Source organism: Ceratotherium simum, chromosome 5 (genome assembly GCF_057802395.1).
Source record: "Ceratotherium simum simum isolate JZ-2026a chromosome 5, ASM5780239v1, whole genome shotgun sequence".
Lineage (NCBI taxonomy): Eukaryota > Metazoa > Chordata > Mammalia > Perissodactyla > Rhinocerotidae > Ceratotherium > Ceratotherium simum.
Genome location: NC_141904.1, coordinates 22613410 through 22641093, shown reverse-complemented (window position 1 = coordinate 22641093; position 27684 = coordinate 22613410). Strand labels below are relative to the sequence as shown.

General features: G+C 48.6%; 1 protein-coding gene across 1 annotated transcript in view; it reads right to left on the bottom strand.

Annotated features, from left to right (window-relative positions):
* GALNT15 (polypeptide N-acetylgalactosaminyltransferase 15) overlaps positions 1-26908 on the bottom strand; it is a 44100-nt gene extending 17192 nt beyond the window's left edge. Inside the window, exons 1-3 of the mRNA XM_004419399.3 lie at positions 26382-26908; positions 7260-7426; positions 3373-3577 (exon numbers count right to left, since the gene is read on the bottom strand). Of these exons, the coding sequence (XP_004419456.1) occupies positions 3373-3577; positions 7260-7426; positions 26382-26908 (899 nt within the window). The remainder of the gene's footprint in view (positions 1-3372; positions 3578-7259; positions 7427-26381) is intronic.
* Between the last annotated feature and the right edge of the window lie 776 nt (positions 26909-27684).

Here is a 27684-nt window from a genome sequence, read left to right as displayed (position 1 = left end):
ACACACACACTCAAATACACACACACTCAAATACACACACACATACTCACACACACTCACATGGGATTCCTCAGGCTGCCTTCAATCATTTGACCCCTGAAGGGCAAAGAGGTGGGAGGTGGTCTCTTCCTTGCCCCACCTTGCTTCTCCCCACTGAGCAGGCTCAGCCCTGGCTGAGCACTAGGTGGCCTTAAGAATGGGGGACCAGATCAATCCAAGTGGGAAACAGCTTGGGCAGCCTCTTGAGCCAGGATCACCCTTAAGATGGTGTTGCCTTTCAGCACTGTGCTAAGGGCATCCCTTTTCCCTTGGAAATCTTCATTTTTCTCAAGCCATGACTCTCATTCCTTGGCTTGGGGACTAGAGTAGAGCTGGCAATCAGCACAAGGCAATTGGCAGGTGGAATGACAGCTACTCTTGATTTTCACCTTTGTTACTTTATGTAGAAACCAGCCACCAATCACCACCTCCTAGGACTGTCCTAAAAACAATTGCTCTTAGAGAAACTCTGTCTGTTATGTGGGTTGTACACTGCCCAATCCTAAAGAATGCCTCAAATACTATAGACGTAAATTTGAATATTTATTTCTAACTTTTCTGGCAGTTAGCATTAAAGTGTCTTGTTCTAACAAAATGAGTATATTATGACAAATTTTCTGAGGAATGGGAGTAAAGGGTCATGAGGAAGGGACTCCTTTTATTGTCATACCAAGTTGCCATATGGCTCTCAGCAGACCCGTTCTGTGGGCAGGGGCAGGGAAACAGGGCCTAGTAACCAGGCCCTGGATTCTCTGACCAGGATGTTGAGGAAGTTATAACTCTGAAATAGTTGATGTATGGCTTGTTACACTGTTTACTCACCATTCCCACTCCATCTTTTTAAAGAAAGCTCTTAAAGGCCTTTCCTTGTTTTCTGGGCAATGCTCCTCACCTGGTGACAGAATGTCTCTTGCCATGAGCCTCAGAGGCAGCTTGGGCCCCTTTCCTCTCTCAAAGAGCAGCCGCTGTTAGGAGCTGTGCCCCATGGCTTCTACAGCTTTGCTTTACACCTGGTGAGCTGCCACGGGCAGCCCCGGGGAAACGCCTGAGCAAAATCACTGGGGGAGGAAAACGAACCTTGAAAGGGGATGCTCTCCCAGGCTGCAGCTCACAGGGCATCGCCGTGTGCAGCAGAGAGAGAGGAGAACTCAGACCTGGGAGAGGGAGCTTTTCTGTCAGACCCTCACCTGCGAAGGCCTGCACGCCGAACACTGAGGCCCAGAGAAAACAGAGTGCACAGGGAGCGGTGAGTGAGGTGTGGGATGACAAAAAGACAGTCAAGTCACAGAAGAGGGGGACGTAAAGAGGAAGCCAAGCCAGGGTGGGTCTAGGACCAGAGGCTGCGTGTGTGTGTGTGAGAGAGAGAGAGAGAATAAGAGGAAGAGGGTGTGTGCGGGAGAAAGCTTGATAAGCAGAGGAGAGGAAGAGCCCAGGAAATTGGAATTTCATGGACTCACCCTCTCTTAACTGTGGAAGGCTTCTCAGGAGCCCCGTTTTATTTATACCTGAGGACACTGAGGTATTGCCAAGTCTTTCTCAGCCTAGAGTGAGAAATCTCCAGATCTGTGAAAATGGCGCCAATGCGAGAAGCAGACATGAGGGACTCATTTTAATTAATGTTTTAACACAAGTCTCACAACCAGGGTGGGGGTGGTATGACTAAATATCTCTCCCTGATCAGCTTCTCCAATTCTTAAAAAAATTCATGTACAATCAAAAGAGCAGTGGACCCAGAGTCAGAACGCCTGACTCAGCTCTCTGTGTGCCCTTGCACAGCATTTTACCTCTCTGAGTCCCAATCTCAGTCTCTGTGAAACGGAAGCAAAAATACCAGCCTGAGGCATCTCACAGGGGGGGTCACTGAAGACAGTATGTGAAAAAAGTCTGTTAGGGTCATATATACATAAGGCTTAATAGTATTAATTACTGGGTTTTTAAATGTCTGCATGAAAGTACATAGAGAACAGCCCAGCCGTCAAGTGGCTGTGTGACTCTGAGGGGTCTCTCTGACGTTCCTGGAATTCAGGTTTTTTCAACAATGAAATCATGAGATAGGACTAGATGATCTTAAAGGTCCCTCTGAAAGCCATCTGGCTCTGATACCAAGATGGGAATTTGATGGGGAAGGGGCAGAACCAATTTTAGTTTCTGCTCTGATGATACACAGTTATTGAGATTTTGAGAACAAAATCCAAGATGGCAGCCTTGTAGGGTTTGTACATTTGCTTGTCCTGGTTCTGGTGCTGAATTTATCCATGTCTCCTTTTCTCATGAGATGTGAACCATGAGTGGGCAGTGATGTGTGTCATGGAATTGGGCAAAATTAATCCTTCTTGATTTCACTTGAGCTATGATTATTCTTCTGTATTAAAAAGAATCACTGGACTATTAATGATTTACTTGCTAACTCCTCTACCTTCTTGTACAGAAATTTTTTCTTGTAGGTGGTCATCCCCAACCTCAAATGAGACAGGCAACATTTACCGTGGCAAGGAATGCGAGAAGAGAAATCACAGGCTTGGTTCCTGTCTGGCTGGACATCATCAAAACAATCATTTATTGAGCTCCTACAGTGTGACAGGCCTCCACAAGCCTCAGGGGCATGCCTGAGGTGGTCCAAGGTGGGCTGGCCACCAGGTTTTGGTTTTCCTGAGTGGGATATTCAGACTGAAGGAAATGGTTGACAAGACATGTTTAGGAACTGTTTGAGTGGAGCAAAGAAGTAGGGGAGAGAATGACAGCAAGACAGGGAAAGGAGAACGGAGAAATGGTCAAAGAAAAATTCTAAGTGTTTGACTATGGGGTGTGTAATGCAACCCTCTCCAAGTTCACATTCCCAAGGGCTGGCCTTGGTTAGAAAGTTAGAGACCCCTAATATAAACCAGAAAACCAAAGAATGTTAGTTCTTGATGGAATTTTAGCAATCACAGAGTCTAATGCTTTCTTTTTATGGGAGAGTAATCTGTGGCCTAACAAAGTTTAGAGATTTTCCCCAGGTTATGTTACAATCTTGATTAAAATTGCTGATTTTTAATCAAAGGTAGTGACAACAATAGTAAGGTGTTACCCTTCTCAGGAATATTGGCAGCTTAATAGAAGCTGTTCTCTAGGCCTCAGTTTCTATATCTATAAAACAAGGTAGATGGCCTGGAAGACTCTAACTTCCTATACTTCTTAAAAGACTCAAACATCTGAAAAACCAAAAGGAATAAATCGCTCTCTAATGATGGAGACTTGTGCACTTTTTCAATGGTGGGCAGATGTTCTGTGAGTGGCTGAGGCGGTATTCTCTCATTCCCACCTCTTGCTCTACAGATCCCGGGGGTGAGTTACCTGTCACCAGCTATTCTGCTGAGGAGGGGCTCCAGCCAGCCCGGGTGGCACTCACAGTGGGAATCCATGAAGACCAGCACGTCCCCGGTGGCCCTGGTGGCCCCCAGCATCCGGGCCCTGATGGCGCCCAGCCTCTTGTTGCTCCTGAGCAACTTCACCCCCTCCAGCCTGGCCACGTATTCACTGAGAGCAGACTTGAGTTGTCCTGGAATCGACAGGGTTGTGGTCAGTTGGGTCACAGATGCCACAGCCAGTGAGATTGTGATGACCATCACTAGGATCATTGTCGGCAATTCTCTCTTGGGAGCTGTGGTGAGTACAAGGGTCCCGAGAACCACATACATCTTTATACTGTCTTTGTTGCTAAGATGTAAGTTGCTTCATTAGTTTGGGTCAGGATTCTCTCCATTAAAAACCAGGAGAGATGATGTCATAAAACCAGGAGAGGAGAGAATGTGCTGACCTTCTCTAGATGCAGTAGCGAGCTTGCAGCAGACCCTGTTGGCACCCTACTCAGGTGCCCGGGATCCCTTTGACAGCTTTGGTTTGGTTTACATGTCCCGGCTGCTGTGGGTTTGCTGCTGACTGCAGTTACATCCTTCCCTGGAGACGTGCCCTCAGTATTGGAACTGCCTCTCCTGAAAGTACCAGGGAGTCGTGCAGAATGCCGTCCCTGGCCCCAGGAGCCCAGAGTCCATGACCGACCTGCGTGGGTACAGAAGCCCGCTCCCTTGCCTTAGGCCAGGACAGACCGTGAGGGCAGTCTACACTGCAGAGCTCCCCACGGGGTCAGGCTGGGGCTGGGCTTCATCTGAAACCACACCTTCGTTCAGCTGCTTCCTCTGCCTCTCCTGCTTCCCCCGCTCCTCTGCAGGGTTCCCCTGAGAGTACAGCCCCCCAAAATCACATGCGCATGAATCTCCATCTCAGGATCTGATTCTAGAGTACTCCACCTAAGACAGTGGTCAAGGACGTCAAAGACAGAAGGGCCCATTAAATTTGGCAGCTGGTAGACCATGGGTGCTGGCCAAAGAGGCCCCATTGCAGTGGGAGGGGCAAGTGGGCAATGTAGTGGGTGGGAGGGAAAGTGCGTGGTGAAAAACTGAGACCAAGAGTCTAGCCACTTTTTTAGGAATGATGGTTCTGTAGGGGAAGGGAGAGAAAGAGCCTTAAGGAGGAGGCAATAAAGAATGAGAGAAGCTTCTTGAGTTTTGTGTTTAAGATAACTTTGTTGTGTGTGTATGTGTGTGTGCATGCACAGGTGTACACATAAGAGCACAAGCCGACGAGAACAAGCCAGTAGAGATGGAATAATGTGTTGGCAGAGAAGTAGTGTCCTCCATGAAGTCTTGGAAATGGGCAGCCCCCAGCCCACTGGACTAAGATCTCCTCAAGGGCAGGGATTGTCCTGCATGCATTTCTGTTGTTCCAACCCCTAGCACAGGGCTGGCCCACAGTAGCATGTGTGTTGAACAGAACTGAGCCACAAAGCAAGGATTTCCCCAGTTCTCCAGCCTGGAGGCTGTCTTGGCTGGGGTACACAGAGTCTGGCTGCTTTGATAGCTGGGTCTCCAGGGAAGTGGGGAAGGTTCAGGCAGCCTTACCCAAAGGCCCCACAGGCTCCCTGGGAAGCTGCCTTCTGAGTGGCATGTGGCTCCTCACGGAGATTCTTCTGCAGGGGAAACCGTCCTGAGCAGTGGACATAAGGACTCCCAGTCCCTTGGCTGCTGCATTTCTCAGTGGTAAAATGTTGTGCTGAGTTATTACTTTGGAATTATTTTTCTAGTAAGCTTGTTGGCTCCAAGTCTATTCCCTAGAGAAGGGCCTCTGTTAGTGAAGCTGTTAAAATTTCTGAACTTGAATGTCTGAGAACCAGCCCCTCACATCGGAGAACCAGCCCATTGGTGACTCCGCTGCATTGAGCATTGCTAGTTGTTTTTCCCAACATTCATTCGCCCCTTCCACCTTGCTAACAGAAACTTGATTTTGTTCAGGAAGCTAAAAGCTCTCACCTGCTAAGACTCCCTTGCTGCTAGTAGTAGTAGCCTTTTGATCCAACTCTGGTAGAAATATACTGGATGAGAAGATTCTGGAAAAACAACTGTTCTACTGATTTTTTTCTAAAAGGACAAACTTGGCTAGCCTCTGCCTATCTGCTTGTCATCCTTTTCCTGCCTGGAATGTAGATGTGATGCCTAGAGGTAGAGCAGCCTCATTGTGATTACAAGGCCAAAAGCCATGCTCCAAGTATAGCTAAGTGGAAAGCAGAAGGAGCTGAGGACATTGGAGGTAGCCCACATCCCTGGGACCCAGGTCCTCTGCTTCTACACACACAAGGAGAAGGGAAGTCTCCCAAGGGAAACTGACAACACAGTTCATCAGCTGATGGGGGAGGGACCACAAGTGGGCTCTGGGGAGGACTCTGCCCCAGCTGATGGTTTGGAGAGCCTCTGGGCACTTTCACCAGCCAACCCAGCCCAGCCCAGGACCTGCTCATTCATCCTGCCTAATACACAGTCAGATGTGCCTCAGTAACCCCACACACTCCTGGGGCCTCTAGCTAGTCTGACTCACTGCCATGGCCAGCCTGGGCAAATTCCCAACATGAAGACCTTAGGAAGAACTAACAGAGGCACCTGGTCGCTCCATCCTATCCTCTGTCATGCCCCTTAGAAAAGGGTTTTGCGGGGGCCGGCCCAGTGGCACAGCAGTTAAGTGCGTGCGCTCAGCTTTGGCTGCCCGGGGTTCGCAAGTTCGGATCTCGGCACGTACCAACGCACCACTTGTCAAACCATGCTGTGGCGGCGTCCCATATAAAGCAGAGGAAGGTGGGCACAGGTGTTAGCCCAGGGCCACTGTTCCTCAGCAAAAAAAAAAAAAAAAGAGGACTGGGAATCGGATCTTAGCTCAGGGCTGATCTTCCTCACAAAAAAAAAAGAAAAGAAAAGCGTTTTGCGGACCTGAGCAAACGCTCAGCTTCCCTCGGTGCAGTCTGATCTTCCCACAAGGCCAGGAGGGGCCTCTGTGGCCGTTTAGTTGAGCCAGAGATATAGACCTCAGGCCCCAGCAAAAGACTAGAGCAGTGGTTCTCCAAGTGTGGTCCATGGACCAGCAGCATCAGCACCATCTGGGAGCTTATAAGAAATGCAAATTCCTGGGCCCAATCCCCGATGCAGAAGTTCTGGGGTGGGCTCAGCAATCAGTGTTTCACAAGCCTTCCAGGTGGTGGTTCTGACGCACTTTCCGGTTTGAGAACCTCTGACCTAGAAGCCAGGCAGTGATTTCTCTGTCTCTATTTTCTTTTAGGTACCCAGCCATGTAATGGGCTAGTTCCCAGGAGTGAGTTCCTTGTCAGTGGAGACATTCAAGAAGATTCTGCAGGTCTGGGCTCTGGGCCTGACTCTGCTGCACTTGGCATGACTCAGATCTGGTCAGTTCTCTTCTCTGGGCCTCAGTTTCCTCATCCGGAAAGTGAATGGGTTAGGCTACACAAGGATGATTTAACGACTAATGCACGTCAAGTGCTTCACCCAGCGTCTGGGAGCCAGGGAGCACTCACAGAATGGCCACTCCCTTGTGATTCTTGAGTGTCTTGGCGAGAAGCTATCGGACTATGGAGGTTGGGGCCTGGGGGAGATCCCCATGGGATCAGGCCAGGACCTTCGCAGTGCTTGGCTGCTCTGCCTTCTCTGTCCTCTTCCCCCACTTCCTTGCTGGTTGCCCCAGGGGCTCTTCACTAATGAGTTACCTGCACTGGAATTCTCATCGGAGGTCTGCTTCTGGGAACCTTGCCTAAACAGGTTCCAAACCCCGGTCTTTGCATGGGACCCCGCCTCCTCCCAGGGTCCAGGCCCACCCAAGGGAGCCTGGGAGAAGCCCGCAGCCACCTTGCTGGCTGAAGTCGTCCACCAGGATGATCTCCTTCAGGAGGGCCCTGGGCGCTGTGTTGAGGATGCTGTGCACAGTTCTCAGGAGGGTGGACCAGGCCTCGTCATGGAAACAGAGGATGACACTGGCTGTGGGCAGGCTGTCCCCAGGGTGCTGCTGCAGACACCTGAAGGAAGAGAACCAGGGAGCTGTGAGGAAGAGAAGGCCGCAGGAAGCGTCTGCTATCCTCTAATTCACTCCCCAGGCCCTGGCTGGAGCTGCTCCTCCCAATGCAACAGTTCTTGCTGAGTTTTCTTAAAATTTCCACATAAAGAGAGCCCTTGACACCGCCACAGCAGTGTCTGTCTGCTTCCTCCCAGTCCTCAGATCCTAAGAGCTTCTTTACAAGAGCTTTATTCCATCCCTCTCTCCTAGCAGGTGAGAGGTGTTGCCACTATTCTTAGCAGATGACTGTCCTACTCTGTAAAATGGAATGAATGACAATATTACCAATCTCACAGAGCTGCGTGAGGCTTACATAGGATGATGTACCTAGTAAGTGTCCTGTGAACACTAATTGTCTTCCGTTTAAGGGCAGGGACACTATTTTCTTTATTTTTTGAATTCCTACAAGTTAGCACAGCTCCTGGCATCTAATAAATGTTAATTATTATTATTATTATTGAAGAAGGGGCAAGGATTGAACACTTGTGACTGCCAACAACCTGCCAGACACTGTACTAGGCCCTTTACACACATTACTGCCTGTTTACCCTACAATAAGTCTGTGAGTTGGCCCTTCTTACCCCCATTTTACAGATGAGGAAACTCAGGCTCTGAAAGGAGGCAAGACGCATTGAAAGGCACACTGCTGGTAAGTGGCAGAGCTGCATATCATGCCCTTTCCACTTTGCTGGTTCATGGCTGGACAGACGGGGGTGTATGGTGTCACCTCTGCCGGGAGGCTGTCTGATTCCCTCCTCCTCCCCGGGTGTATTGGATGCTTTGTGTTTGCTTTGCATTGGGTCTGTTGAGCGTTGAGTTCACAGTGGAATGAATTATAATAACAACCCCAAACATGGAGCAGTGTGTGACTCACAATTGTTCACAAAGGCACTTTCCTAAAATGCATTTGCAAAGCACTTCTTTCTAGGTCGTAGCTGTTAAAACCCTGGCCTTCCTCAGAGGAGTATTTGCATTTGACTAAGGGTTGTCTGGAGGATCCCATACTTCCAACACATAGAGGCATCCATGATGGTGGCTCTGCAGGCAGAGTGACAACCAGACCGGCCCTGCCTGAGGGTAACGCCATCTGAGATGCTGTCAGCCCTCACTGCTCATTAGCTGAGTGTCCCTCTGCCTGGCAGAGTCCTGACCAAGCGGAAACTCTCAGTGTGCAGGAAACCTGCGTGTGACAGTCGGCTCAAAATCCTGTTTGTGGGGGCGGAGGGTGATTGATACTAGGTAAGTGCTTTAAGGTAACAGTAAAACAGAATTCATAGATAATTAAAAAACAACAACCAAATACATGACCATCTCATAAACTAGCTGTGCCAATTATTTTATTAGTTTTTGTATTTATACATTGTTTCTTTCCATAAAGGATTTGAAATCACTCACTAGAAATATGTACAATAAAATAATGGTGAAATAAAAATAAGAATGAAAAGTCAGAGGGAAATATAAGCAAGCATAGAAACAACATTTGAAGAAAGAACATAAATATATAGGCCATAAGGGCCTTGGTATTTCTAGAATGAATTTTAAATTTGACTCTGAGCTTCCTGGTAGCCAAAGTAAAATGGGGGATTTATTCTGCAACAGAACTGTCACCATCAGAGAAGTTGCATACTAGGTTTTTTAGGGAAAGCGATGCTCTTTCTAGCATTTTTTTTTCCCCTAAGATTTATTTCTTATTTTGAAATAGTTTAAGACTCACAAGGAGTTGCAAAAATAGTACAGAGAGTTCCTGTGTTATCTTCCCCCAGCTTCCCCCAGTGATAACGTCTTAGGTAACCATCCACAGTGATCAAAACCAGGAATTTAACATAGTTCATTACTATCAGCTCAGATACAGACCTTATTTGGATTTCACAAATTTTTACATCTAGCACTAATTTTTAAAGAAAATTCCTATGAACTTTAGAAAGAAGTCTCTAAATGGATGACAGTGTCCTTAGAAGCATCCCTAGGACAAATAAAAAAATGAACTTTTATAGTCTGATTTCAGGGCTGTTCAAATAACACGTCCAAAGTGGAACCAGTTCCCTGTAAGGTTTTGGGAAGATGACCGAGTCCCCCAGCGCATGCTGCAGTGTTTGCTGAGCTCTTTTACTCTTCCATCCTCCTCCTCCTCCTCCTCCTCCCCCCCCCTCCCCTCTCCCCACGCCCTGGTGGACCTTTCCTCCAACAATCCACCCACCGGACTTGAAGAATTTCCACTCTGCTCTCAGAAGTGCTCTAGACCTTCTCACAAACAGGTTCAAAATTTCCTTTGTGTCCTCTCCATTTCCTTTGTGGTCGTGGGTATAGACAAATCTGGAAGTCCTAGGACTGGGGCCTCAGACGGCTATGAAAAGAAATCTTGCCTCAGTGAATTCAGTGGGTACCAAAAACCTAAAATATTACTTGGGCAATTGCCGGGAGGCTGACTGTTTTCCAACTCAGATAGGAGAGGAATTTGAGGACAAAGAGGCCTGCCTAGGGGATTCCCTCGGGTGCAATTTTATAGAGACCAAAGTCTGTCACCTCAGGGTAGAACAGGCAATGCCTTCCCGAAGGACTGGCCCCTTTATCTACCCCAATCCATAGAATATGAGGACCAGAAACAACACAGTGTGCGGTGAGTGTGTGTGCATGCGTACGTGTGTGTCTTTGTGTGTATGTTTGTCCTTGTAGTAGGTGGTCAAAAGAGTTTAGACTTTGGAATCAGACATATTTAGACTTGAATCTTCACTCTGCTGCCTCCTAAGTCTCCCTGGGTACTATACTCAATATTTATAAGCCTCAGTTTCCTCACTTGAAAAACAAGGATAATAACAATTACCTTTTCGGCTTGTTGTGAGAACCTAAGAATAATTATAGGCACTCAATAGACAGTTGCTATTTTATTGCTGTCTTGGAAAAAGATAAGATGTAATTAGCATGTGTATCATCTTTGTAAAATATAGCTATCTTAAAACAGCCACTCTACAGTATTGCATAAGACGCCTCCTGAATTACTTCCGGAAGTTTGATTTTCCTCATCTGCATATTCGGAATGCCAACAGCACCCACTCAAAGCTTTTGCAAGGGACCAGCACCTAGCACAGTACCTGGCACATAGAAGGGACTCCATAATGAAAGAGATTCTTATTGAAACTCTAGCTCTTTAAGACCACACTCCTTGCAGATTCCTCAAAATCAGGAGACAGGAGAGCTTCCTGCTCTGCTACGTAGCTGGTGACCCAGGGCAATGGACTTCCTCTCTTTGGCCTCATGGAACATTCTCTGCAGAGCGGCAGTCTAGCCTGATGATTCAGGCCATGGGTGCTGGAGCTCCGCCACTTCCTAGCTGTGTAAGTGATCCTGGGCAAGTTGCTTAGATACTTGGGGCCTTGGTCTCCTCAGGATGGTAATACTTTGTAGGGCTGCTGTGAAGATGACATGGCCTTCCTAAAGCACTAAGGACAGTGGCCAGCACAGAATAAGCACCGTACAAGCATTTGCCGCCATCATTAGAAGAGGTACCGTTACTACATGATGGATCGCTAAGGCTCTTCCAGCCTTGAAATTCTGTGTTCTTGACCCTTTGGGTCCCTCTTCAGGTAGGAGAGAGGAAAGTGAAGAGGTAAAACCAGAGAAGCAGGGGTTTCAAAGAGAATTTTGTAAGACTCCCCTTCTCTCTGTCCAGCATCTTGCTCCAGGATTTTCTAGGTTTTGTGGAGAGAGAGAACCGTGCTCTCTCTTCACGGAGAGAGGGTGGAGAACTGAAGAATGGGCAAGGAGTGTGACTGGAAAAACCTATTCGTTGCTAGGGCTTTTGAAAGGCCAAGTGGGCTTTTGAAAGCTATTATGAGGCTGAGGGAGACGCTTCGCTGAGGTGCAGAAGTGGATGTCCTGGCATCAGCTCAGAAGGGACCCTTCACCCACTCCATGGGAAGAAGCTCTCACAGCCTTCAAGACAAAAACAGACAGCTTTGGGGCATGTCTTCGGGCAGCTGCAAAACTGATGGGAGACAAGAGCTGAAAATAACCATGGAAATAATCTGGTGTTCCAGGGGAGGACAAGCGTGGGCTCTGAGTGAATCCTGTGGTGTGTGAGAAGGCCCAACACCCTCAACACAACTCTGGAGCACAGCACTAAATATTATAAACAGAAGTTTGGCAAGCCCTGTGTCTCAGGCCTGTTAGATGTTTTTCAGAGGAGCCAGGGATTAGCTGTTTCTGGTGGATAGAATGACCAGAAGGAGGGGCCTGTGGATGGTGCAGGCTGTGAGCCCCCAGACACCAGTGGAAGGAAGGTATACCAAATATATGCATGGACTTACAGGATTCCATGGTCATCACCAGGGATGAGCTGTGTCAGCACGTGGGCAGCACTGAGCCTTGTGAGGATAGGCAAAAGGGATGAGCCCTCTCTACACCCGTGGGCCCAGGTCATAGCATGGAGTGGAGAAGGAGGGTGTGACACGCGATGCCCCAAGGGCAGCCCAAATGCAACTCCATCCACCTTGCTCAAAAACTGTGTCAGTTTAGGGCATCTTAGGAAGAGTCTATATGTCAAGTGGAAAGAGATCAAGCCTTGTCATTGAGTTTAAATTCTGGTTCTGTCCTTATCTGACCTGGGCAAGTGACATAAGCTGTCTGATAACCATCCTTCCTTGCAACGATTTTCAGATCCACAGACCCAGTTACATCTAGAGTAATCAATTCTTATTTTTTCAATCTTTGTGATTCCAATGAGTACTTTTTGTGTGTGTGTGTGAGGGAGATCAGCCCTGAGCTAACATCCGTGCTAATCGTCCTCTTTTTGCCGAGGAAGACCGACTCTGAGCTAACATCTATTGCCAATCCTCCTCCGTTTTTTTTCTTCCCCAAAGCCCCAGTAGATAGTTGTATGTCACAGTTGCACATCCTTCTAATTGCTATATGTGGGACGCGGCCTCAGCATGGCCGGAGAAGCGGTGCGTCGGTGCGCGCCCGGGATCCGAACCCGGGCAGACAGTAGCGGAGTGAACGCACTTAACCGCTAAGCCACCGGGCTGGCCCCAATGAGTCCTTTTTGAGCATGCAATTTACTTAACCTCAGTTTTCTCATCTGTAAAATGAGGTAGTTGGAAAGATCAAATGAGTTAATACATATAAAATACTTAGCCCAGGGCCTTGTTTATAGTAAGAGTGCAATAAATGTTAATTATTATTATTTCTTGCAAGCCTCCATGTGCCTGGATACCTCTCTAGTCCCCCCTCGATTTCTTCATCTCTAAAATGAGGGTAACAAATAGAGTTACATTAGAGGGCTGTCTAAAGATTATATAAGCAAAGAGATGTGTCGCGTGCTTTGCCCATAGCAAGCCTTCAGTAAATGGAAGCTGTCGCAATTACTCAGGGTAGTGTTGTGTGCTGGCTGGCTTCTGATGTTGTCCTTCAACATGGTAGAAGACTGGTCAAGTGTTCTGGGAATGTTGGTTCCTGATATTTGTAGAATTTTCCCATGTGCTATCTCATCTAATCCTCATTTCCATCACTGGGACCGTTGCCTTGCCCAGTTCCAGCAGGTGCCATGTTCATGGACTCCCACGTGATAGTGGCTCTTGGAGTTGTGCAGCATGGCAGTACTGTCTACATAGGATCCTACATAGGATCAAGGCAAAGATGGCTGTGTGAGTGATTGGTGCTCATACAGGTCCCCTGCTGGACTCAACCTCCCTAGAACACAGGCCTAGCAGTGAGATGTCCTCAATCACCCAGGCAGCCACGGGGAGCAAAGGGCTCCCATCTCCTTGCTCATCTAGGTGGCTTTGGTGGCTTCCATTTTGTCTTGTTAACATGCAGGATGAATTCCCTTCAGGAAGGTAAAGACTGTGATAATGAGTGACCACTAACTCCTTAGCCGATGTGAGTGCTTAAGATTCGAGAGATGCTGAGGGAACAGTAGGAAAAGGTCCAGATCATGAGGCCCTCCTCACCTGTGTTTGGGAACCCTTGGCCCCTGATGTCACCATGAGGACACTGGGTCTCTCAGGAAAGAGAGGGCACAAGGAGGGACATGGTGCTAAAGACCTGTCATCTGCTTCGCAATACAGTCATGTGCCACATAATGACGTTTCAGTCAATGACGGACAGCATATATGACAGTGGTCCCATAAGATTAGCACCATATAGCCTAGTGTGTAGGAGGCTATACCATCTAGGTTCATATAAGTACACACTATGATGTTTGCACAACAATAAAATCGCCTGATGACACGTTTCTCAGAATGTATCCCATCATTAAGTGACGCATAACTGTATACCAACAATTCCTGCCCACCTCCCATCCAATCTTACAGAGCTTTGGAGGGTGGAGAATGAGGGGTGGGTAGACCAGAACAAGAGATAGAGCTTGAGTAGTGATTCAGAGAAGCCACTGGAAACCTTAAAAAAATCCTCTAAGGTCCAGCCAACAAGGATTTTTTTTTCATGTAGGCCAACCCCACCTTAGTGCTCTAATCTGTCATTTGGGTATGGACGGAGCACAAACTCAAATGTTACAGAGGTTGGCAGGTAGCCAGGTAGACAGTGACCTGCCCCCATGGGGGCTGCAGTCAGCTAGAGACCACATGGCCCCCCTAAAAGCAGCAGCTACTGTTACCAGGAGGAAATTCAGCCCAGAGTTGCCAGATCTTCCTGGTTTTCAGAAAAAGCCATAAACCTGAATTGTTTATGGGAAATATCTTGATTTTTAAATGTTGGTCACTATTTCAATTTTTCAAAAAACTGTGTGGCCAAATAACATGTCTGTGACAGGATACAACTCGTGGGCTGACATTTTGTGACGTCTGAGTTACCCGTAACTCATGGAACTACTGTTCCTTCATCCCCAGGCAACCTTTTGCCCTCTGTGCTTCTTTTCCCCTCAAAACCCCTCCTGCAAGTGGAGCCAGCACTACATTTACAGCCTGAGCCAAGACGCTGGTGTGGAGGGAAGAGTGTGAGACCAGGTGTCGGAGGGGCTGTGCTGTGTGCGTTGGAAGAAGACCCTACGTCACGCTCAGACCTCCAAATCCCCCATGAGCGAAGGGAGATACGGGACCTTGTACAAGTCTGTCACTTCTCTTCTCTGGGCTCCAGTTCCCAGATCTGATAAATGAGGGCTTCACTACACGAGGTCTAAAGACCCATGCAGCTTTGAGTCTCTGATCTGTTCTCACCACAGAGGAATGGGGGAATTAGGGTAGACCATGTGATGATGTTAGTGTTTTATTAATATTCATCATAGTCACCATTTAGTGAGTGTTCCTGTATACCAGGTGCTGTGCTAAATACTTTACATGCATCATCACACCTGATCCTCTAACTGCCCTTTGAAATAGGTATTTTCATGTGTGCAGAAATGGACACAATAATTCCGTCCACTCTCATATGCATATTTCTTTTCAATGTGACCTTGCCACTTTCCTCCTCAAAAGATGGAATCTATTTCTCCATCCCATGAACCTGGCTGGTCTTGTGATTTCCTTTGACCAATAGAATGTACTGGAAGTGATGTTCTGGGACTCCCAAGATTAGGCCTCAAGGAGCCCTGCTACTTCCATTTGCTGCCATGAGATGCCATGCAAGGAAGCCTATCTGGCCTGATGGAGGATGAGAGGCCACTTGGAGAAAAGCTGAGGTGCCCCAGCAGGGGACCAGCGCCAGCTGCCAGATATGAGTGAGGCCATCTTGGATCATTCAATCCCAGTCTGCCTCCAGATGACGGCAGCCACAGGAGGGGCCCCACGTAGGATTAGCCGAAGAACTGCCCAGCTGAGTCCAGTCCAAATTATAGAATCATGAATAAATGGCTATTGTTTTAAGCCACTAATTTTCTTAAATAATAATTTTATTCAGATATATTTCATATATGATGAAATCCACCCTTATAAAAGCGTACAGTTCAGTGGTTTCTAGTATATTCACAAAATTGTGCATCCAGTATCACTACCTAATTTCAGAACATTTTCATCACCCCCAAAAGAAACCCACCACCCATTAGCACTTACTCCGCATCCCCTCAGCAACCACTCCAGCCCCCAGCAAACACTAATCTACTTTCTGTCTCTATAGATTTTCCTACTCTGGACACTTCATGTAAATGGAATCATACAATATGTGGCCTTTTGTGACTGGCTTCTTTCACTTAGCATAATGTTTCCAAGGTTCATCGTGTTGTAGCATGCATCTGTACTTCACTCCTTTTTACTGCTGACTCATATTCCATTGTTTGAATATACCACATTTTATTTATCCATTCATCAGTTTGAGTGTGTCTATTTTGGCTGTTATGAGTAATGCTGCTATGAACATCCATGTATAAGTTTTTGTGTGAACATATGTTTTCCATTCTCTTGAGTATATACCTATGACCGACGTTGCTGAATCATATGGTAACTCTATGTTTAACATTTTGAGAAACTGCCAAACTGTTCTCCAAAGCAGCTGCACCATTTTACAATCCCACCAGCAGTGTACGAGGGATCCAACTTCTTCACATCCTTGTCAGCACTTGCTATTGTCTGTCTTTTTATTTTAGCCATTCTAGTGGCTAAAATGGCAAAATGCTGTCTCATTGTGGTTTTGCTTTGCATTTCCATACTGACTTGAGCATCTTTTCATGTGCTTTTTGGCCGTGTTTATGTATTCTTTGGAGAAATGTCTATTCAAATCCTTTGCCAATTTTTAAACTGGGTGTCATTTTATTGTTGGGTTGTGAGGGTTCACCATGTATTCTGATACAAATCCCTTATCAGATATATGATTTGCAAATATTTTCTCCCATTCCTGGGTTGTCTTTTCATTTTCTTGAAGCACAAAATTTTTAAATGTTCATGAAGTCCAGTTTATCTATTTTTATAAGCCACTAAATTTTGAGGTGGTGTGTTTGCAGCACTAGATAATGGATACACATTCCCATTTTAAAGATGTGGAAACTAGAGTCCAGAGAGCTTAAGTGACTTGCTTAAAGTTACACAGCAAATAGCTGATGGTCAGTCTGACTTTAAACCTATCACTCTTAACTAGTATATACATTGTCATCTTGGACTAAAGTGCTAACAGAATGTTCTGGATTCAGAGTCATAAAGCTTGGGTTCCAGTGTCCAAATCAAAGTGACAATGATGGAAGATTATTGAAGAACATGAAATCCATCGGTTCCTTCACATATTCTGAACCGTCCACACTGATTCCTTAAGGTCCTCAGAAAGCAACGTACTGAGATCCCACTGTCTTGGCCGCCTTAGCAATTTGCTTATGTGGAGTCATGCTTGGCATCATGCTCTCAGCTTTCATCAGAGGACAGAACAAGAATCAGTTGTATGTACCTGCTTTGTTACACAGGGAACCTGTTGAGGACATTGTCCACTGGGTCACTTATATCCCCTCTAAGCAGCTTTGGAGGGAAATTCCTGTCAGATCTAAGTGCTGGGAAAAGATTTCCTCCTCTGAGAACCTGGCGTGTTTGCTCCTTGTGAGCAATAAGGATCATGATATCTTTTGTGTTTCTTTTTCAATTTGGCTGTCAGGAAGCTCAGAGGGAAGAAAAAGCATATTTAGTTATTGAGAGGGTTCTATGGATTGCCTATCTTCATTCTAATTTTCTCTTTGATCTTGACCTTCTGTCTTTCCATCCAGTCATTTAACAGATATTTACTGACAATCTACTATGTGTGAGAATTGAAAGATGAATTAAGTAGATAAGATCTTTGAAGCAGAATCTGTGGTGCCCCTGCCCATATCCCCTTGGGTCATGTCATTATGATACAGGACAGCCAGACTTCCAGTTGTTGGAGGGCTTTCTCTGACTGTGGGGGATGCTCTGCCCAAGCACCAGCTAACCCGAAGAGCTGGAGAATTAACCTCCCACCCATCCCGTGAGCAGCCCTCAGCCAGTGACTAAAAGAGTTGGCGGATTAATATCCAACAACCTCCGCCCTAAGAGTAGAGGGTGGGTAACACTGAGATGCGTGTCCCACATCGTCTCCCAGGTTCCCCACAGGGCTATCCTCCAGCTGCCCACACAGGTCACTGCCTTGACAACGCACCTTCCAATGGCTGCCTTCTATTGTCCCCAGTCCCCCATCAGCACGCCCTGGCCCCACCTGCAAAACCAATCCTCATCTCAGGGTCTGCCTCGGCGGAACCCAAATTAAACTAGGCTCTGATGTCATGGAGTTTATATCCTATTAAACAGATAACCAAAGAATTATTTGACAACTGTAGCAAGTGCTCCAAGGAGACGCTGAGGGAGTGGGGCCGTGAGACGGAAGCCGAGACCTGAAGGGTGGGTAGGACACAGTGGAGAGAAGGTGTGTGGGTGGGGACCGGTGTTCCCGGCAGATGTCACAGCCTCTGCCAAGGCCTGGAGGCAGCAGAAGGCTGGAGGAATACTACGAACAGAAGGAAAGATATTCTAAAGTATATTTCCCCTTATCTTGACTAAACATTATATTACTAGCAAAGTTCTATTTTATGATGTATCTTCAAATCCTTTGAGGGAATAAGGTAGGTAAACAAACAAATGTCCAAAAGGTAAACAGTCCCCGCAAGGGACCCTGGGCAGTCTCTCCACCTCTCGGCGCCCCAGATTCTGTGTGTTGTGGGGACTCGCGTTCTTCCTGCTCTGTTTGTGCCATGGCTGTGCAGAGGGAATAAACGTGGCAGGGCAGGGAAATAGCTTTTGGACATTGTAAAGCAGTGCCCGCATGTGACCAGGTACCTGTGAAGAGGATCCATGAAGAAATGCATGCTTTTATTACTAAATATGGGGCTACTTTCTTTGTCCTTCAACCCTATATCTGATGAATATTTTACTATCTCTGTTTGGATACATCACACAAGTGTCCAATGCCCACACATCTCATCTGTCCATCTTCTGAGGAGCAGCAGGGGGAAGAAAAGACCAAGGGCTTTGGAATCAAACCAACTTGGCTTTGACTCCTAGCTCTGCTATTTACATCCCTAATCAGCCAACGCGGGGTGTTGATAACTTTCTCCGCCCAGGAGTGCTGCCTGGATTAATGGGACCATCCTGGCCCAAGAGAGCTGCTCAGTAAATGTTAGCTTTCTATCTTCCCACTCTAGGATAAGAGGAGCCCCGGTCTGTGTTTACACACACATGCCTGCCCTCCTCATGCAGCTCCAGGAACTCCCACGAATGTGGAACACGCATATGGATGATGATTCTGAAGAGAATGGGTCACAGCATTGCACCAGATGGCCTGGCTGTGGCACAAACACGTCCCCACCCTCCCCTCGCCAGGCCAGAGTAGAAAGGTCTCTGCTGGGTTTTCTAAAGCTGTTTTGGGGTTACTGACCCCCAACTCCTACCAGATCAGCAGGGGCCCTGCACTCAGGTGGGCTTCCATATCTCAGCCCCGAGCGCACCGAGGTATCAGCCTGGTTGCTTGTCTGCCTCCCTCAGTGCTCCCCAAGCTCCTTGCGGTTGGGGCTGGCTGCGTCTTGCTCACCTTCTCACCTTTAATAGTTGCTAAATAAATACTTGTTCAATGAATGAAGGTAGACACTGTTCTTGCTCTCAAGGAGTGTATAGGCTCGTTGTCTACATAAACAGGAGAGTAATACCATAGAGCCAATTTCCTACATTCTGTGAAAATCCCATTGTTCAGCCCATCTTGTCTGTAACTGGTGGGGCTCATCTTGGGAACACCAATTTCCAGGCCAGGCCTGGGGAGAGAAGGGCTGGGATACAGCCCGGGGATCATCCTTAGAGGCATGGACAAAGGAGCTTATGGAGGAGAGAGAAGCGTGGGAAGGGCTGGAGCCTGCAGTTGAGGCTAATGCTGCCAGCCTGTCACTCCCCACAGTGGGGACAAGTCACGCAGGGTGTGTGCAGCCCCCTTCTCTTTGTGGAGGTCCTCTGAAGTCTCTCAGACTCCTTCTGAGGAGCTCTGGGCATCCTTGGCCTTGCTCTGATCCTGGATTCCTAGCCCTGGACTAAAGATGGGCACCAACTGGGAGTCGCTGGTCTGAACACTGACCAGGGCCTATGAAGCATCCTGGTGCAACAGTTCTCCCTAATAGGGATAATGTCCCCCAGATAGTGGTCAGGTGAATGTTCCAGATCCTCTGTCTCAAGGAGTTTGATATTCAGACATACAGAGAGGGTCAGCGTTGGTGGCAGGTCGTAGAACAAGCAGTAAGCTCAAGATGAGGCAGTAGAAGCCAAGAGGTAGCCCAGTGCTTCTCAGCAAGCTCCCAGGCGATGCTGATGCTGGTGGTCCCTGGACCACAGCTTGAGTGGAGGACAGTGGTTGTTAGCGGCAAGACATTAACAGGTAAGTTGCTGTGAGGGCAACACGAGCTGGCGCTGGGAGACCAGCTGCTAGAGGACGTCAGGAAGGCCCAGGCCCAGAAGTATTATGACTTGTGAGCCTCCCTCCTGGCCTCCTCCTGCACCTCCTGCAGTCTTCCCTGACGGCCCCTGTTCCTTACTTCCCATGCAGACTTGCAGTAACCCCGCCACCTGCAGTAACATGAGTGTCTCAGTTCCTTTTCAGCTAAAAGGGCCTAGTCAGTAGTTCTCGGCCTGGCTGCACATTAGAATCATTTAGAGAGCAAGTCTCGGTGAATTGCATTTAATTGGTTGGCCTGGGGTGGAGCCTGGGCGTAATGATTTGTAAAACTCCAGTTGATTCTAATGTGCAGGCAGGATTGTGAACCATTGGCCTCATCAGCATTTCTCAAACTTTAATATGAATATGAATTACCTAGGGATCTTATTAAAAATAGAGATTTTCATCTAGTAGGTCTGAATGGAGCCTGAGACTCTGCATTTCTGATGCTGCAGGCCTGAGGACCATACTTTGAGTGGCAATGGGGTAAATAATACCTGTTTTTCCCAGTAATTAAAAAACATGTAGGTTGACCATCTCTAATCTAATCCCCAAGGCCAGCTTGAAGCACAAAGCAAGACCCTACCGCACTGGCTACCATGAGTGCATTTGATCTCAAAGAGGTAGACTTAGCCCTGTCTACACCACAACCCCACTGAGGGGTGATGGATCCAGAGTGGAGGTCCAGGGGAGGCTCTGCCCCCAGCCGTAGCTACACTGGACTCTAGGGCTGAAAGCTTGGTGCTTGTGGGTTCCCTTCGTGATTTGGCTGGCCAGGCACCAGAACTAGCACTCCTACTGACCACACTGGGTTGTTTTCCCTCCCTTCCGGGGGGAAGGGGTGAGCTGAGTTCCTTCCTAGTCTCTGCCCCAGCCTATCCTGTTCCTGTTCTCCCCTCATCCCCCGCAGGAGCGTGCCCACCCTCTCATTTACTGATGCCCTGTCAGCTGTCTCCTCTCTCTCTTGCAGCCCAGGCTATCCCAGCCAACAGAGGGGGCGGGGAGTCATCCTGGTGTGGCTTACTGCCTGGCAGAACCTACCTGACCATGTGGATTGCCACACCACCTTCTCCTTGACAACAAAGCTGCTGCCAAAGTGGCCTCGGGGCAGGAGGGAGGGAACAAAAGCCATCACCCATCTGGTGCCTCTCAGCCCTGGCTGCACATTAGAACCACCTGGGGATGCCCAGGTCTCACCCCAGACCAACTAAACAAGAATTCCCGGAAGTGGGACCTGAGTATGCGTAGTTTCTGAGACTTTCCAGATAATTCCAATGTGCTGCCAAGTTTGTGATGATTTAGCAGCCCACAGGGGCAGAAAATAACTCTTAGATCAGAAAAAAGACAATAATGTGATGTCCACAGCTGCCTGCTCCAACTTCCCTCCATCTTTGCAACTCACTCCTAGGCCCTGTATTCCAGAATATGAGAAGGGCATCTTCTATTTGGACTTGGATACTAGGAGGAAAATCATCGCACACTTTGATCTACAAGCTTATGCAAGGGTGTTTTCATCATCTCCATTTTATAGTTGAGGAAACAGGCTCAGAGAGATTGAGTGATTGCACAAGGTCATACAGTAAGAGGTGGGGCCAGAATTCAACCCCAGGCCCACTGTCCTATGGCCATATGCTCTAGTCACAGTCGTGGGTACATAAACCAGAGAAACACGGGCCGACCCATAAACGCAATTTATAAGTTGATATAAGCAGGTAGCACACAGCCAGCTACAGCTGAGCTGACGTTTATGTTCAAATACAAAATCCTGGGTCATAAAGGAGACTTTTTTCCTCTCTGCCTCTATTCTCTATTTTCCAATCCCAGTACTACTTCCTCCGCAGAACCTTCCAGAACTCTACTATCTCTCCACTTGCTGTGGTTCCCCAAGCTGTCCAGCATCGGTTTTTAAAAATTCAGATCACAGGGCTTAAACTCAGAACTATGGAGAGCTCTAGTGATGGGGTCTGAAAATCTACATTTTTAACAAGCAATATGGGGGGATCTGATATGTGCATAGTTTTGAGAACCAGTGATGTAGCCCCTTGCCGCTCAAAAGTGTGATCTGTGGACCAGCAGTGCTGGTACCAACTGGGTGCTTGATAGAAATGTAGCATCTTGGACCATACCCCTGGCCTCCTAAATCAGACTCTGCATTTTAACGAGATGTCCAGGAGATTTGCATGCACGTTAAAGTTTGAGAAGCTCGTTCCGTCCAACCTGTTAGGCATAAAAAGTGTCCTCAGATGAGCAGTATCGGCATCACCCAGGAAGTTGTAGAAATCAAATTCTTGGGCCCCACCCTCAACCTACTGAGTCAGAAACTATAGGGGTGGAGGCCAGGACTCTGTATGTTAACGAGCTCTCTAGGTGTTCTGACGCACGCTCAAGTCTGAGAGCCACTGCCTGCCTAGACACAGAGATTACAAAGCGCTTTCTCAGTCGGGAACCTCTTTGATCCTGGGCATCAGTTGCCCTGTGCTGGATGCCAGGATGATCAAAGGAGAGCTGGGCCTGGAAGAGCTTTGACAGCTGTCGATGCCACACAAGGCAGAACGGGCAAGGCTTGTTTCTCCCTGCCTACCTTCTGACAGCAGCTTTGAAGGGCTGAGTGAATCCTGTTCCTCAGCCCGTGGCTCCATCGTGGGCCCTTCTCTTTATTGCATCTACATATTCATTTGCCTTATCCCTGCCCCTGTCCCCCAGGACCCTGCCCTCCCCCACAGCACAACCATTCCATTGAGTTTCATGTCTTCTTGCAAAGAATGGGTTGTCAGCGTGCATCGAGTTTACATTTTCCCTCATGATGTTGTGCTATGGACCTCTTTCTGCGTCTTACTCTTTCACTTAGTGTGGTACTTGGACGGGCTCCCTCCATCGGTAGTGTGCACCGAGTCTCTGGCTGCTACGCGCCCCCCAGGCCTCCCCCACCCCCACCCGCAGAGTATCTCTGGGCTGCACCCAGCTCCTCCAGTGCCCTGGGATGAGATGCCCAGGTGGCTTCCAACTCCTCAGTGCCACCAAGGACGCTGTGATAAACATCCCCCTCCGTGTCTCCCTGTGGACCAGTGTGAGTTCTCCCCGTTTTGTAGATGGAAAAGCTTGAAATGCTTCCAGCTCCTGTGACTTGCCCAGAACGTACAGCACGGTGATTAAGAGCATGACTCTGGTGTCAGACACACCTGGTCGGGTAACCTGGCACCAGTCCCTTCACCTTTCTGGGCCTTGGTTTTCTCATTCATAAATGGAGATGATGATGTCACCTACCTTATGCATTTGTTATGAAGATTAAATAAATGAAAACTACTCAACAGAGTCCCTAGCACAGGGTAAGTGCTCGGTGTTCACTGTAACTTTACCTCTCTCTCCAGAAACTGCCTTTTGACCTCTTTCACATTGATTTTTGTTTTCTGTTGTGGTCTTGCATTATTGGTAACTTTCCTCGCATGTCCCCTTTTCAAACTGACCTCCAGCAATGACCCTAGAGGTACTCAGAAAAGGCCTGTGGTCTGGACCGGAGAATGAGCAAAGGCCGGGGCTGGTTTAGGAGTTTAGTGCAGGAACTTGGGCCGGCGGGGCTTGTCCAGGATAGGAGTCAGGGATGGGCTTGCAAGACTCTGGGGTTGGTGACGGTGTGGGGGGCACTACGACAGGAGGCGGTCTGCAGATGTCAGTGTTCTCCTGGCCCTGGTGGGGAAGTAGCAGTGCAGGCCTCGCACAGAATAGGTGCTTCATATATGGTTGTTCTTTTATGGATTGTATTTCGGCCCAGTTTTAAAGTGGTAGGAGGAAGAGAACCCTGTACCCTGGAGGGAAGGTGAGGGGTTGTTGCCTCACTTTGCAGAGAATCCCGTGTGTATCCTGGAGAGGTGCCAGGACGGAGAGGCTCCCGGGCCTGAAGTGCAGATGGGAGAAGGGAGTCTCGGGGCCAAGGCCTGGGCCTCACAGGTGGCAGAGACTGGCTGGTGCCAGAAGAGGGCGCCACACGCCTCCAGACAGAGCTGAGGCTGTGCTGCCCTGTGAGAATAGTGGCAGGCTGGGGCTGGGGAGGCCCAGGGTTCCATTTGCCTGGGACTGAGGGGTCTCTAGGACAAGAAAGACCCGGGCAACCTGAGATGAGCTGGTTACCCTGGCTGGAGGAGGCAACCACAGAAGCGGTGCACACATGCATACGTGTACCTCACACACACAACACAAAATGTACCCACAGTGACACCACAAATTCACACACATGCACAACACACACCCACGCACTTCACAGCACAAGCATAACACACACAACACGCTTGCGCATGTACATGTGTACCACTTGCACAACACATTTGTCACACACACACAACACACTCACATGGTATACATGTGCAACACACACCAAATACACGCGCACACATGTACCACACAAACATGCAAAGCAAGCAGTACATCACAACACACGCAAGTGCATACAAACAGTACAAGTACACATCACACCACATGTACAACATACATAATACACACATGAGTGCATTATAAATGTGTATACATTTATAACACACATGCAATACACTCACATAATACACACACAGCACATACAACATAGTCACAACGCAATATACACACATACACGTGCCACAAAAATGTAAGTAAAACAAGTACCACATCACAACACACACATGCACAATGAAGGTGCATGTCATACCACATGCACAACACACACAATGCATACGTGTACCACACATTACACTGCATATAAACATACGTACATACATAAACATTAACACATCCACAACACACATGCACAGGTAACAACACAACACACAGCTTGTAGCTGTGCATATCTCACCACAACATACACAGGCACCAGGCCCTTAGGCACTACATAATGCATTACATACAAAACATGCACAGCATCTGTTTAATACACACACAACATAATGCACCCACAAGTATGCATATGCACAAACACACATACACAATGCAGACACACGTGGTCACATACACACAAGCACCTTTGGTAGTCACAGACCTCTTGTTTGAGGCAATGTTTCTGATTAACAAAATTAGGATGCTCATTCTTGCTCTGCTCATTCTTGCTCTAGGCCAATGGAAAAATGTATCCAAGAATTTAGAACTGTATATTCATTCATTCAGCAATCATTTCTTTACTGTGTGCTGGGACCTGGCGGTTCACGGCATGGCATCAATGACCATTAGCTCCGGTTGGTATGAGTGTTATGAATTAAAACTCCAGAGAGCACCATACTTCAATGGGGTGGGGCTGGCTGGGTCTGGGAGTTTCCTGGAAAGAGCTTTTCAGGCCAAGACCTGGAGTCAGAGCAGCAGGGTTGGGACGAGGGAGAGGTGACTGAGGCACCAGGGACACCGCCTAAGGAGGCTTCACTCTCGGGTGCTGCCCGGCATTTGCACGACCCTAAGAGTGAGTGGCTGAGCAGCTAGGCTGAGACGAGCCCCATCCCGGATCCAAGGAGCAAATGGTCCTGCTCCCAGCTGCTGCTCTACTCGGATCCTCTCACCCAGAGGGTCAGAGGGGGTGTTTGCTTCCCAGGAAACTCTCTGGGCTCTGGGAAGAGTGGTGGCTTACAGGGAAGGGACCTAGATCACCCAAGATAACCAGCTGCATTGCCCCTGGACGCTGGTAACCAGGCCCCCTCCTCTGGGGCCAGCCGTGGTGATGGTGGGGGAGGGCAGGAGATGTACCGGACAAGCCCACCATTCCCCTGGGCATAGTCTGCATGTCATCACACTCCCAGCTTGCCTCCTGGGGGTGAGGCCACCTGCCAGGTTAGGCTGCATATTCTAGCTCATGGGCACTGGAACTGTCCCCTTGGTCTAGTGGAGGGTGGCACAGAGTGGTGGTTCAGGCAGACTGGAGCTTCTGCCTGGATTCAAATCCCTGCATTGGCACTTACTATCTGTGTGACTGTGGGCAAGTCACTTGGCCTCTCTGTGCCTTATTTTCATACCTATAAAATAGGCATGATGGTAGTTCTAGCACCCATTCTATGGAGTTTTAAGGACTTTATGAGTTAATACATGAAAAGCTCTTTGATTAAAGCCAGGCACATGGCAGGAGCCACAAAAATCTTAGCTGCAATAGTTATTGTGATACAAAATAAAAGCAAACACTGACAACAATCATAATATCAAATGGTACTGGAGTCAGAAGTGCCTTGGAGAACATCTGCTCCAGGCCTCCTCTGCATTGCAGAGATAAAGCTGTTTGACCCGATAATCCAGACACAGGAGGACTAGAACCCAGGACGGGGAAGAGAAGGAACAAGTCAGAGGTCCTCCTTTTCTGTCTCTAGGACAGTGGTCCTCATCCGGAGGACTGGTTAAATACAGATCACTGGACCCCACCCAGGGTGTCTGACTCAGCGGGCCTGTGATGGGATCTGAGACTCTGCATTTCTAACAAGTCCCCAGGTGATGCTGCTGCTGCTGGTCCAGGGACCGCACCTTGAGAAGCGCTGCCCTGAGGACAGTGGAGGCAGAGCGCAGGAAGGCTGCATCCCGGAGTTTTGCGGATTGCACTCCAATAATGGGGGAAGGGAAGCAAGGGCCTTACTTACAGCGGATGCCGTACCTCGGGCAGCGCCCTCTGCAGGGGGATGCGGGCACTGAGCGCCTCCTCCAGGCTGAGAGGGGTTAGCTCATCTTCAGATACCTCCTGGTCCTCCTCCTCGGCCCCCCAGTCCCTCTCTGGGACCTCCTTGTCCTGCCTCCTGCTTGACCGCTTGATGAGCCGGTAGCTGCCACCTCTCCTGCCTTGGCTCTGGTTCCTTCTGACCCTGGGTGAGGCCACAGCCACCAGGAGCTGATCCTCCCGCAGCGAGATAAAGGGCGGCAGGCCCTCCAGGGGGTCATAGTCTTGGCCCTCATCCTCGGCCTCAAGCACCCATTCCTGGGAGTCCCCAAAGTTCAGGCGGTACTCAGCGTCAGGGCTGCGCTTGGTGACCTGGGCTGTGACGGCCTGGTGCAGGGCGTGCGGGGGGGGATGCAGCATGGCCACCAGCAGCAGCACGCATCCCAGCATCAGGAAGAGGAGCAAGAACTGCAGTCTGCGTGGTCCATGCCTGCATCGCTTCCTTAGGAGCATGTTGCCGGAACTTGCCAAATGCAACAGGTCATGTTCAAGTTCACTTTCTCCTCCTGCTCCAGGTTCCTTCAAGCTGACAGCAGAACCTGGGTTCCTGGTTCCACCTGGAAGTTCTTTGATCGTCACTTAACCTGCTCCTGTTTTCCCATCTGACATTTGCCAACAGCGTGTGTAAGACCAGCTTCACTTACAATCAGAGAGCCACGGGACCCAAGTCCCACCCAATCCTCTGTGAGTGGATTCCTTTAATTGCCTTCTGAAAGCCCACTCACGGGGACTTCAAACTGAATTGTTTGCCCCCCTTTTACTCCTTTTTATCCTTGGGAAAAAAAATCGTTATTCCATTCTGCTCAGGGCTTTAGTCCCATGTATTTCGTTTCCCCCCTGCACGCGTGATCAGGTTGCTATGCGATGTGGGGGGGAGCTGGCGGGTCCTCGGTCCAGCAGAGCTGACAGCCGTCCTCCTTTGGACGCTTCCAGTCAGGTCAGATCAACAGATGTGAAGCCGGCAGGCAGTGCCTGGTTTCCTTTCACACATAGCTCCGCGCTCAGCCAGAGGACCTCTGCCAGACACAGCCGGAGCCAAGCGCGCGCCTCGCTCCCGGTCCTAATGCCCTCACTGTTCCCAGGCTCTGTAGAACCCCACAGAACACAACTCCGGGGGAAAATCAAAGCCGTCACTACTGGGACCAAACCCAAACAGGAACATCCCAGGAGTTTGGATTTGAATCTCGTTCATAGGAAGATTTCTTTCCCCACCCAAAGGAGCAGGACGT